The sequence below is a fragment of the Poromitra crassiceps genome, assembly GCF_964638095.1.
Source record: "Poromitra crassiceps genome assembly, chromosome: 13".
Lineage (NCBI taxonomy): Eukaryota > Metazoa > Chordata > Actinopteri > Beryciformes > Melamphaidae > Poromitra > Poromitra crassiceps.
In genome coordinates this window covers 14,423,395-14,436,808 of record NC_139644.1, presented here as the reverse complement: position 1 = coordinate 14,436,808, position 13,414 = coordinate 14,423,395, and the positions used below count along the sequence as shown (strand labels likewise).

The window sequence follows — 13,414 nt, the reverse complement described above, 5'->3', positions numbered from 1 at the left end:
CGTGCCAACAGTGCAGGACACGCCGCAAAAATTAGGGACACAGATGCTCGACGATGGCCCGACACGGACTGAAGGCCGATCGTTTGGCCCGGTGTGTCAGGGCCTTGAGAGGGGTGAAGTGTCTCCTCCATGACTGACTCACCTGCATTTGATGACATTGGCACTATGGTGAACTTGGCACCGTCGTAAACGGACACCAAAACAATCAAACGCTCCAGTGTTCTTCCTCACTGGCGACTGACAGCACACAGCTGATGAGGTGAAGGGCTCAGGGTGAAGCCAACAGCTGGTGTCAGATCCAGCTCATCCTCTGTAACTCCAGGTGGAGGAGAGAAACGAAAGCGCTGGAGGAGAGAGGTGAAGAAGAGGAAGAGCTCCATCCTGGCCAGACTCTCTCCGAGACAAGCCCTGCGACCTGAAAGAACAAAAAGTTGCAAGGGAATTATAATTGAAGTTAAATTGAATAACATGTTAGAGTTGCAAGACATTTGGCAAAAAATACTGTACTATCTATATCTGGGTGTAAAAGGTGTGTAGCTGTAAAATATATATGATCCCTAAAGAATAAAAACCTCACGAAATAAACATTGGCAAACGTTGTTATACCTGCAGAAAAGGGCATGAAGGCATCTCTCTTGACAAATGCACCTTCCTTATCCAGGAAGTGGGAAGGGTTGAAAGTGTGTGGGCTCTCCCATTCATTCTCATCATGCAGGACAGAAGTAAGCAGAGGAAACACAGTAGTCCCCTGTACACAAAATAAGACAACAGCTCTATGACATAAAGTCTCAGAAGAATGAGTATTGTTTCAAATTTTCAGAGGAACATGCCTTGATAAAGGCAACCGTGCCAAGATGTCGCTATAATTCAGTATCACAATATTACGTTTTGTGATGCTGTATCCATTAAAAAAAAAATACAAAAAAAATAATTAATTAATAGTTTACATGCAAAGATTTGTGGCGGTGGTTCATTTTGTGTTGTGTTTATAATATGCTATGCTAGATAATTTGCAGGGGGATTTTTACTTTACAAATTATGAGCATGGCAGATTCGCACGGGATTCAGATCACAGAGGACCTCCGCAATTACTAAATTACTAGAGGCCCCAGGTAATAGTAGTCCCATGAGAATAGGACGTGAAGTAGTAGCAGCAGCAGCACCAGATTTTTTTTTTTTTTTTTTTTTCTTCCAGGTGTGCAAATTGCAAAATGGTTTAAAATAATAAAGGTTAGTCCACAAACAGTTCAATGTCACCAGGCCTGACAGAGTTTGATAGAGAGACTATACATGTAATTCAGTGTCGCCTTCGATTTATTTTATTGTTATGAAAATTAATTTGTGTGAATCTGTATTCAAAACAGTAACAGAGTAACTGACCTTCCTGATGAAGTAGCCCTGGAAGGTGACGTCTCGGCTGGTGACGTGAGGAATAGAAATGGGGACGATGTTGGCCAGTCTCTGAGTCTCATGGATGACAGCATCAGTGTAGGGCAGGTTCTTCCTGTCCTCCACCCGGACCTGACGACTTCCTACCACCCTGCTCAGCTCCTCCTGGACCTGGTCTGGAGACACGTGACATGGTCAATAAAGCTCTGGTGAATCTGTAGCGCCACATACTGTAAGCACTCTACGCAGAATTTCAAAAATGTAAGAGCAGTTTTCAAACTGTATGCGTCATCGGGCCTGATGTGTTCTGGTACCTTGAACATGTGGGTACTTGGCCATGAGCAGGAGAGCCCATCTAAGTGTATTTCCTGTGGTATCAGTCCCAGCCGCAAACAGGTTCATCACACTGTTGACCAGGTTATCATCATGGTAGTGTGAGTCCATGATTCCACACCCCTACATGTACCAATACACAGATGACACATATTATGGCTGTGATTGATTGGTTGATCAGTATGAACGGTGAAGCACGGCGGATGAGGAAGAAAACAATAAGAGTTGGATAACTCACCTCCAGACTCTGCTTCTGGATCAGGAATGAATCTATAAAGCATCTGCACATCTGAGGGTTGAGAGTGTCTTTCAGACCCTTTATCAACCTTTTTATCTCCGCCCTGTTGTCTTCCACATTCCTCAGCAAATGTCTCAAGGTTTTCAGCCAAGGGCCCAACCAAGGAAATACATCGTACACCTATAATTTGGTACAATGCAAACAAGTTAATTGTTGCATTAGCTGACACGACAAGGTTTCAAAATATGACAAACCACCATGGCTCCCCACGAGATAGACTGACCAGATGAATCAATGTGAAAGCTATAAGCCCACATTGATTTCTTTTAGGAAATCCATTGAATAATGACAAAGATGTAGGAGGAGTGGAAACCGTGAAGTTAAAGGCTCGTGACAAAAAAGAAGACAACACAATAACAGGAAAGTGGTCATAAAATTGTAAACTCAGTGTAGCTCTAGCTATATATTACATGTATTCTTAGCTATAGATTACATGTATTCTTAGCTACAGATTACATGTATTCTTAGCTACAGGTTACAGTTATTCTTAGCTGCAGGTTACATTTATTCTTAGCTACAGGTTACAGTTATTCTTAGCTGCAGGTTACATTTATTCTTAGCTACAGGTTACATTTATTCTTAGATTACATTTATTCTTAGCTACAGGTTACATTTATTCTTAGCTACAGATTACATTTATTCTTAGCTACAGATTACATTTATTCTTAGCTGCAGGTTACATTTATTCTTAGCTACAGGTTACATTTATTCTTAGATTACATTTATTCTTAGCTACAGGTTACATTTATTCTTAGCTGCAGGTTACATTTATTCTTAGCTACAGGTTACATTTATTCTTAGCTACAGATTACATTTATTCTTAGCTACAGATTACATTTATTCTTAGCTGCAGGTTACATTTATTCTTAGATTACATTTATTCTTAGCTACGGGTTACATTTATTCTTAGCTGCAGGTTACATTTATTCTTAGCTACAGATTACATTTATTCTTAGCTACAGATTACATTTATTCTTAGCTACAGATTACATTTATTCTTAGCTGCAGGTTACATTTATTCTTAGATTACATTTATTCTTAGCTACGGGTTACATTTATTCTTAGCTACAGGTTACATTTATTCTTAGCTACAGATTACATTTATTCTTAGCTGCAGGTTACATTTATTCTTAGCTACAGGTTACATTTATTCTTAGCTACAGATTACATTTATTCTTAGCTGCAGGTTACATTTATTCTTAGCTACAGGTTACATTTATTCTTAGATTACATTTATTCTTAGCTACAGGTTACATTTATTCTTAGCTGCAGGTTACATTTATTCTTAGATTACATTTATTCTTAGCTACAGGTTACATTTATTCTTAGCTACAGGTTACATTTATTCTTAGATTACATTTATTCTTAGCTACAGGTTACATTTATTCTTAGCTACAGGTTACATTTATTCTTAGCTGCAGGTTACATTTATTCTTAGATTACATTTATTCTTAGCTACGGGTTACATTTATTCTTAGCTACAGGTTACATTTATTCTTAGCTACAGATTACATTTATTCTTAGCTGCAGGTTACATTTATTCTTAGCTACAGGTTACATTTATTCTTAGCTACAGATTACATTTATTCTTAGCTGCAGGTTACATTTATTCTTAGCTACAGGTTACATTTATTCTTAGATTACATTTATTCTTAGCTACAGGTTACATTTATTCTTAGCTGCAGGTTACATTTATTCTTAGCTACAGGTTACATTTATTCTTAGATTACATTTATTCTTAGCTACAGGTTACATTTATTCTTAGATTACATTTATTCTTAGCTACAGGTTACATTTATTCTTAGCTACAGATTACATTTATTCTTAGCTGCAGGTTACATTTATTCTTAGCTGCAGGTTACATTTATTCTTAGCTACAGGTTACAGTTATTATTAGCTGCAGGTTACATTTATTCTTAGCTACAGGTTACATTTATTCTTAGCTGCAGGTTACATTTATTCTTAGCTGCAGGTTACATTTATTCTTAGCTACAGGTTACATTTATTCTTAGCTGCAGGTTACATTTATTCTTAGCTACAGATTACATTTATTCTTAGCTACAGATTACATTTATTCTTAGCTACAGGTTACATTTATTCTTAGCTACAGGTTACATTTATTCTTAGCAACAGGTTACAGTTATTCTTAGCTACAGGTTACATTTATTCTTAGATTACATTTATTCTTAGCTACAGGTTACATTTATTCTTAGCTACAGGTTACAGTTATTCTTAGCTGCAGGTTACATTTATTCTTAGCTACAGGTTACATTTATTCTTAGATTACATTTATTCTTAGCTACAGGTTACATTTATTCTTAGCTACAGATTACATTTATTCTTAGCTACAGGTTACAGTTATTCTTAGCTGCAGGTTACATTTATTCTTAGCTACAGGTTACATTTATTCTTAGATTACATTTATTCTTAGCTACAGGTTACATTTATTCTTAGCTACAGATTACATTTATTCTTAGCTGCAGGTTACATTTATTCTTAGCTACAGGTTACATTTATTCTTAGCTACAGGTTAGTTATTCTTAGCTGCAGGTTACATTTATTCTTAGCTACAGGTTACATTTATTCTTAGCTACAGGTTACATTTATTCTTAGCTACAGGTTACATTTATTCTTAGCTACAGGTTACATTTATTCTTAGCTACAGGTTACATTTATTCTTAGCTACAGATTACATTTATTCTTAGCTACGATTACATTTATTCTTAGCTACAGGTTACATTTATTCTTAGCTACAGATTACATTTATTCTTAGCTAAGATTACATTTATTCTTAGCTACAGGTTACATTTATTCTTAGCTACAGATTACATTTATTCTTAGCTACAGGTTACATTTATTCTTAGCTACAGATTACATTTATTCTTAGCTACAGGTTACATTTATTCTTAGCTACAGATTACATTTATTCTTAGCTACGATTACATTTATTCTTAGATTACATTTATTCTTAGCTACAGATTACATTTATTCTTAGCTACAGATTACATTTATTCTTAGCTACGATTACATTTATTCTTAGATTACATTTATTCTTAACTACAGATTACATTTATTCTTAGCTACAGATTATATTTATTCTTAGATACAGATTACATTTATTCTTGTGAGGTGTAAAAAAGGTGTAAAAAAAATCAACTTAAGAATGTATGGCCTAGGATTTGGGGAAGTCACTCAATGTAAAATCACCCTATAGTACCTGGATGATAGCTGATCCCATGAGATGGATGGATTCATTGTCTCTGTCCACCATGGCTTGGAAGTCAGGGTCATTGTATTCAAATCTTTCTCCATACATGATGGCTGAAATGATATTGCAAGCTGCGTAATTGACTGCCTGGGTGGTATCGAAGGCTTTACCTGTGACAAAGACAGCATGAATTAGGTCATGTTCGGTCAAAGGTAGGCCAAATAATGTATATAAGCTTTGTACTGCACGTAGAGATGATGCTGTTACCCTCATGTTTATCAAATACTTCTGTCAGGTAGCGACACTCCTCAATGATTTTCCCCTCAGTGATCTTTTTGCTCATCCCGAAGTCTCTCAGAGTACTTAAGGCAAAACGCCTCATTTCCTTCCACGACGCTCCATTGGAAAAGATTATGCCTGGACACAAAAAGTGGTTGACTTGTGTTAAAGGGATACACCACTTTTTTGGAAGTTTAGCTCATTTGCCACATCCCCCCCCACATAACCAAGATACACCATGCCTTACCGGCACTGTCCACTCAGTTTACAGCGAGCTACAGTCGTGAAGTTAGTAATTATCACCATAGAATGGAGGCTAATGGTACAGCTGTTAAAAATCTGCCAAAACACACATCTCACGGCGCCAAAATTCATGTTGTGCTTCGGGTACTCACTCACCACACGATGAATTGTTCATCCAAAATGCACATAATCTGTCTTATTGGAAGGAAAAGAGGTCGGCGGCCATGTAGTACTGGCTACCTCTTTTCCTTGCAAAAAGACCAATTATGTACATTTTGGATTAATATTTCATCGTGTGGTGATCTTGTGACCCAACACTTGATTTGACAACATAAATACAATTCATATAAAAAGTCAGTTTAACTAAAAACATTTTTACCATGCCCATGGTTTAAATCATAGAATAGAGGAGTGATCTCTCTCTCTCCAAACTCTTCAGCATGGTGGACGAGAGCCTTCTTGACCGTCCTGTATCCTGCCAGGACCACCACCTTCTTGTGTCCCAAGTAGACTGTGAACACTGACCCATATTTCTTGGACAGCTAAAGAGATGAAGACAAGGGAAACAGAGACATAGAGGACGATAAGGATTAGATAAGGAATCTGGCACAATAAAAAAAATGATATTAATCATAATTTCTAGTATCAAACATACTGAACATACTGTTTGTTGATGCAAGTAAATATGGTTACTTACATAAAGAAACATTTACAGTCTCCTAGCAAAGCAATGGGTAGAATCAGTAGCGGAGCCAGAGGGGGGGCAAGGGGGCGGTCGCCCCAGGGCCCACTCGTCAGGGGGGCCCATCAAAAAAAAAAAAAAAAAAAAATATATATATATATATATATATATATATATTTTTTTTTTGCAGGCCAGGCCACCTGGCTGGCAACCTGTGTTTTTATTTTTCTTCTTCAGAACAAGCTTGTCTGTAAAGTGGCTTCACTGTAGTCTTTCTTGGACATAATATTACTTGGCTCAGTGAGTGACAAATTGTGTTTTCGGATATAGGGGCTATCAGCTATTTTACAGTTGTGACTTAAAATGACTTTATTTAATAAAGTCAGTGGTGTGAGTCTGAGAGGAATTCAATCAATAGACAATAACATTGGTGTGTTTAAAATGAGATATTCCACTAAATATGGCTAAAACCGATTCAAACATGCAAAAAAGGCACATTTTTCTTCGCGGCCTGGCAGGCCCGGTTCTACGGGGGTGCAAAAGCATGCATTGCACCCTTATTTGTCTGCATGCTCAGTTGAAAAGCAAAAAAATGTATAAATGCTACAGCTGCACACTTACTGTTTAAACTTGAATTATAGTTGTTGTTTTTCTTTGTTCTTTGATGTGATTTTATGGCTTTTTGGCACCTATATGTAACCTTTTAAGGTTGAGATAATTGTATTATCATTATATGGTCCAAATATTTCAGTAAAGCACTTGAAACACTTGAAATATTCTTGCTTGGGTGGTATCATTCTACTTGAAATGATGGTCAAATGCATTATTTTTAGTAAAATAACATGTCAAATTTTTCGGCCGGCCGGCCTTTGGCCGGCCACCCAAGTGGGCCCGGCCTTTGGCCGGGCATCTGCACCCCTTCCTATCTAGGATGCACCCCTAGTCATCTTGTTCTGGAACCGGCCCTGCGGCCTGGCCTGGCCTTCAAAAAAAAAAAAAAAAAAAAAAAAAAAAAAAAAAAAAAATTTGATGGGGCCCCCCTAAGAGCTTCGCCCCCTCTGGGCTGATAGGGTCGCTCCGCCCCTGGGTAGAATTACAGTATTTCAGAGAGACAAGACATTTCTCACATCACATAGAGTATTGTAGGGTCTCTTGAGATCGAGCTGCAACAGGTTACCAAGCAGGGGAAGAGGTTTGGGTCCTGGAGGTTCTTTTGCCTTTTCCTGGGAGCTGAAGCTGGAGGAGAAGCGGTAGAGGACCAGCAGGAACACAGCAGCCCCCAACAGGGAGACTGAACTGGAGGACTGGAGAAGACCTTCCAGTAGAGACATGGTCCCAGACTCACCAGGGACTGAACTACTCCACAAGTGCGAGCCCTGTGATTAAACAGATAGTTTGGATTATTTGACACCGGGTTGTATGCGGTATTATCGACGGCATATGAGAGTAAGAAGGCCCATCTAAACAAATCAGTTTAAGTGTACACTATTAACGTTTTCAACTCTTTACCTTTCCGGTAAAACCTTGCTCCGTGACTCCCGGCTATGGTCGGAACGTAGGAACCAAAATGCTGTACTATAATGTTATGGATCCAGCAAGTTTCTTCAAGTACTTCTTTGAATATTTCGTTTGGTATCCCCATGCTTCTTATTTTGTCTCTAACTCGTAGTGACTGGCAAGGTTAGGCTGCATACTGCTGCATTTCTATGGGGGAATGAAAGCACTGCGGACCAGAACACAGGACCGGAACACGGGCAGGACATCCTGCCTATAGTATTATATACATGTGGTGGGTGGCGCCAACGAGGTGCCCGAATTATCATTATGTATGTATTTTAATTAAATGTTAAAACTACACGACTGCTTTAAAATACCTGGTACGTCGATGGTAACCGTCCTATCGACTACCAGCCGCCTTCAACCCAGCAGGGAAGCAGATGATCTGCAATACATGATTAAACAATAAATGTCACACACATTCACAGCAAACAATCTAAAACGCTACACACAGAAAATAGCCATAGTCAGCGGCCTACCTCTTTGTTCCTGCTCTGTAGCTTTCCCTGCACGCCATGATGGAATGAGGTGTGCACCTGCCTCAATCATCTGGCCGGAAACAGCTGCGATCTAGCGTTCCTCCTACAGGTAACCCTATATGAAGTAATTCGGGCACCTCCCATTTTCTCGTTGGCACCACCCACCACATACAGTCTATGAGTAGGCTAATATGTACTACCAGGCTCTTCTCTCCTCTGGAAGAGCCTGGTGATGCGAGGTTAGGCTCACAGAGTACCTGACCCGGTGAGGACTGTCCCGGTGTTGATCACCACCTCTCCTGGGCTGAACAAGGTGGTCTTTAACCTGGTTGAGTGTTTAGGCTGCTGGGCGTACCGGGCGGATGACAACGGGGACCTCCGTGCTTAATTTTTGGCCTATTTCTACCCGTTCAAGTGGCAGTGAATCACTTTTTGGCACAACACCAGTCTCCATTTCTCCAAACTGATACCGCGCCGGCTGCATTCTACTGCATGCAGTACATTGACTGTTGGCAAGCTCATACAACCCCACATCAAAAAATCCGAACTATCCCTTTAATGTGTAGGCAAGTAGGCCTATAGGCTGCCAGCATTTTGTATAGCATGTAGCCTAACAGCACAAAGTGCTTTACAATAAGACAAAAAATCATTATGGGGAGCTAGGAAACAGGACCAAGAGAAAGTAGGTTAAAATTAAAATGATACTGAAATAGAATGACAAAAGAGAAATGGCACAGATTAAATTAATGCAAGCTAAAAAAATAAAGAAAAGTAAGCTACATAAAACCAAATTTGTATTATTTAAAAGATTACACGTGTGACTCGAGCCTTGATGGCAAAACGACAGGGACTTTCAGCCGAACTGAACTAGGACTACAGTGATTTGCATTTACTGTGATGATCAGTGAAATCTTAAAAACCAAATTATATGCAGCAGTTGAGTTTTCAATGATAGCATAGCCTACCGGTATGTCAAACCAGATAAATGGGCTATTTTAATAGAAATTGTAATATTTTAATTGTAGGCTATACATTCTTTATGTAGCCTACATGATAATCATAACGTTAGTTAGCTATCTCTCCAGTCTAGGCTCTTGGAAGCGGTCAACAATTATTTCCTGCAGAGATCATCTGTGACAGTGGTATTTAGCAGCTTGACAGTCAGTTGGTCCGTTTCTGCAGTAGACAAGACTTTTCACTCGTAATGGATTTATTTCCTCCGTGGCAGAAAAACACAAGACTCGAGCCTCCAGAAACTCCCGCAGGACAGGTTCAACTGAAACGAAACGCTTGACTGATCGACCGGGCTGATTGACTCTTTAGATTCACTCGCTAGCAGCGTGGGAAATTCGTCATTTTAGGGGCAAGGCCAACTGGCCTTCCGCTGCGATCCGCATCACAATGGTAACAGGGCTGCCAAGGTGGCCTTAGGGCTCTCAGGGCATCTCAGGCCAGAGAGAGGGGCAATGCAGGCCATGGCATGATGGCCTCCTGCTAGCTAGCCTAGCGGCTATACACACACACACACACACACACACACACACACAGATTAAATACTGATGAATCATTAACTGTTATTTAACAGTTAGCCTTATTGTAAACTGTTACTGACTCAACCCAATATCAAAATACAAAACTGTGACTGTAATCATTATTTGGGTTGAAGTAGCCTATATATGAAATAGTTCCGCTTTATTCAATCAAAACGATGAATAGTGAGATCAAGAAAGGTGTGAATTACTGATTTCAAAACGGAGAACCAGACAGTGTCTTTGCTTCCATTTGCATAGAGCATTATTTAATTTAAAAAGAATAGCAATACATACACAGTTGACAAGGTCAGTTGCATGGTATACAGTATACACAATTACAATGATGTAAATTCCCTTTTTAAATATGATACATTGTATTTCCGCATCACCAATTCAGCATTACCATCAACACGAACCTTTCTTTTTTCCCCTCAACTTAAGAATGCAACATTTAAGTTGATTCAAGTCATCAGGTGTAAGAAACATGAACTGTGCAAATACATACAAACGTAACAAAGAAAACTCTTTAAGACCAATAATAAGCCCCATACAGTGTCTTCCTGGAATGTCAGTCTCTACTTCAGTGTCTTTTCCACACACTTGACATTTAACATTTTGCTACCGGTCAGACAAAGCGCTTCAAATCATACCAAGCTAACCATTAACAAAGTTGATTCATTTACTTGAGTGCTTTTTTGCTTATGTGTAAAATAATAAATACATTCATCTCTCGTCTGTGGAGGCAGAGGGAACTTTTTGAGAGTAGGAATGTCACTTTCACTTGTAGCTACACGAGCAAGTTAACAATATGATTGCAACTTCCTTTCCACAGGGAGGAAAGGAGGGAAACCGAGAATATCTTCTACATGGTGAGAATGTTGTTTTGATACATTAACTGACTTGAGACGTGAATCTTTCTGCAAGTTCTTGAAATAGGACACGCTAAACAGAAGTTAACAGAAGCACATCGAAATACAAGAGGAACAAGCAGCGCTGATCATTTTCCTCAGAACAACGCATGTATCACCCATTTACACCTGCTTTTCAAATGCGACCTGTATCTGGATACTTTATCTAGATAATGGTCGCACTTAAAAACCAGGTGTAAATGGGGTGTAAGAGATCTGAACACAATGTGACACAGGCTACCTCCAGATGTGGTCAGGAAGATCTGATCACATCGTGATCACAATGCATTTACACCTTGCATTAGCATGAATTTTTTCCTTATCCGGATAACATCCAGATCTGGATACAGGTCAGATTTAAAAAGCAGGTGTAAATGGGGTGTATTTGTAGAGGCTTTGTTAAACTCACAGGTTGGTTCATGGCTTTCCTTGAAGGAGAAGCTCCGAGTCTGCACTAAAGATGCAGTGTCCTTCACAATAACAATCAATCTCCTGGTTTAATAATGAAGGAATATCACAGCACTGGTATAGGAACGGCTGGATGAGTTCTGGGATAGTGTTTTGTCTAACTCTCTTTCGCCCCATTTACACCTGGTTTTTAAATCCAGATAACTTATCTGGATACAGGTTGGATTTAAAAACCAGGTGTAAATGTGGTCTCTCTCACACCAAAAAACACACACACACACACACGCAATCTAGTAAGTCAAGACGTCCCATTTCAATCATCCCATTGGAAATAATCTTGTGTGTCACAGATAGAGAAACCCATGTAGCCACACATAAATGACTTCAGCACTAGTGCCCAACATGTCTTTTGGAATAGGTCCCATGTAAACTGTAATGGCTGGAGATCATGACATGGTCACGCACAGTTGCTCTAAGTTGTTTGGCGGCAAAAACTAAAAGAGGTGCAAAAAACCATCGGCTTCACAAGAGCTGAACAGACTGGAGTAAATATACTCTTTAAGATAAATCTTTGATTAAGACGATCTTCCAAATGATTGCTACTAGTATCTCTATGATCTCCCAATATCGTGCATTTCTGTAAAATGTAATTCACGCATGCATTCATTAATGTGCCCAAAACAGTATTTTAGGATCTGAATGAGTAAGTGGTTTTAGTACCATGAATACATTACATTATTTACATCTGGCAACAACATTAAGCGGCTTTTAAGGATAACCAGGCTTTTTGTTTGGGGCAATATAAAGGGGGGAAAAAAACTCTTTTGTTAGATAAGGCGCAAAGGTGTGCAACTATTTCATAAGTATTGAATGGAGTGGTTCATTCTCTTGTGATTATTAACAATCACAACTGAGCACAGATTCTCAGAAACACAACAATCAAGTGATAAAACAAAATTATAAATAACAAAAAAAAGACAAGCTGCACACACAGAAGTGCACATGCATATAAACCCTGTCTGTCACACAATGCAGAGTAGTACGTACTAATTTTCATATCTAACGGGTACGTGTCATTGTCTTTTGTTTTCGACCTCACTGAACGGTTTAGTGTTAAGGTCCTGTTACTTGGTATAGTCGACCCCCTCAATCCCCACCTGTTCTAATCCTAACTTCCTTATCGCAAAACAAGAATGGCATGAATGAGCCAACAAAGACACATCAGGGCGATAGAGGAGCAGAAATGCCAAGGCTGATGTTTGGAGGCTGGCCTGTGTGGCCTGTGTGTGTGTGGTGGGCAAGTCACAGCAGAGGTCAAAACGGAGCTGGACGTACGCGGCCAGCGGCCACAGGACGGCCAGAGGGGGGCGCACTCTGCTCCAGCCCTGCACAGGAGGTGTATAGGCCGGTGTGTCCTGTGTGCACAGGTGTGGTATACAGTAACTGAGGCAAATCCATGTACACAGGTCATCCACACACACAGTAGAAAATGGAGATTGGACGGATGGCTTCTTCTTCACTCCACTTATTTCCTGCCGCCCTCTGTGCAGTGCTGGAACTGGGCGAAGCTGAGGAACACCTGCTCCAGTGAGATCTGGCCCACACAGTAGTCTTCAATACAGTATTTCTCCTTGGCTGCCTCCAAAGTGCCAAACACCTGAGGGGGAGTGGAGGAAGACGACGGTCAGGCAATCGATCTCTAGCCTTGTTCAAAGTTTTGAGCCAAGGTCAGAATTTAAAGCTACAGTTTGGAGCGAATTGTACATTTAAAGGCCGGGTTTTCCGTGGGGAATATGAATATATATTAAATCTCACGCCCCTAAGGTTTTAGAATCCGTTGAAATTTTTGAAATTGGTTGTTTACAGCCTGAGATATCACCAGAAATCCACTCTGTGTGTGGGGGGGGGGGGGGGTGGTGGGGGGGGGGGTGCGGGGACTCGAAATACTACATTTCCCACAATGCACTGGGCTCGCGTGGCCTTCGTTTCCATGCCCACCCCTCAGGCGTTTGGCTGATATCAAACTCCAGTAGGTGGCGGTAATGCACATATATGTTTGCCAACCGCCATAAAACTCAAAGAAGAAGAAGACATGGAG

At 39.9% G+C, this 13,414-nt stretch overlaps 2 protein-coding genes across 2 annotated transcripts in view; both read right to left on the bottom strand.

Annotated features, from left to right (window-relative positions):
- Positions 1-227: 227 nt before the first annotated feature.
- LOC310787752 (cytochrome P450 2K1-like) lies at positions 228-7,763 on the bottom strand (the record flags this gene model as incomplete). The annotated part of the gene is made up of 9 exons (XM_083649239.1): positions 228-415; positions 607-748; positions 1,381-1,565; positions 1,704-1,845; positions 1,961-2,140; positions 5,238-5,398; positions 5,496-5,645; positions 6,130-6,292; positions 7,560-7,763. 9 exons carry the CDS (start codon positions 7,761-7,763, stop codon positions 228-230), a joined length of 1,515 nt encoding a protein of 504 aa, XP_083505365.1.
- Positions 7,764-10,289: 2,526 nt separating this feature from the next.
- Positions 10,290-13,414, bottom strand: part of abca3b (ATP-binding cassette, sub-family A (ABC1), member 3b) — a 46,890-nt gene continuing 43,765 nt past the window's right edge. The window contains exon 31 of the mRNA XM_083649236.1: positions 10,290-12,973. Coding sequence (XP_083505362.1) covers positions 12,842-12,973 — 132 coding nt within the window. The 3' untranslated portion in view covers positions 10,290-12,841. The remainder of the gene's footprint in view (positions 12,974-13,414) is intronic.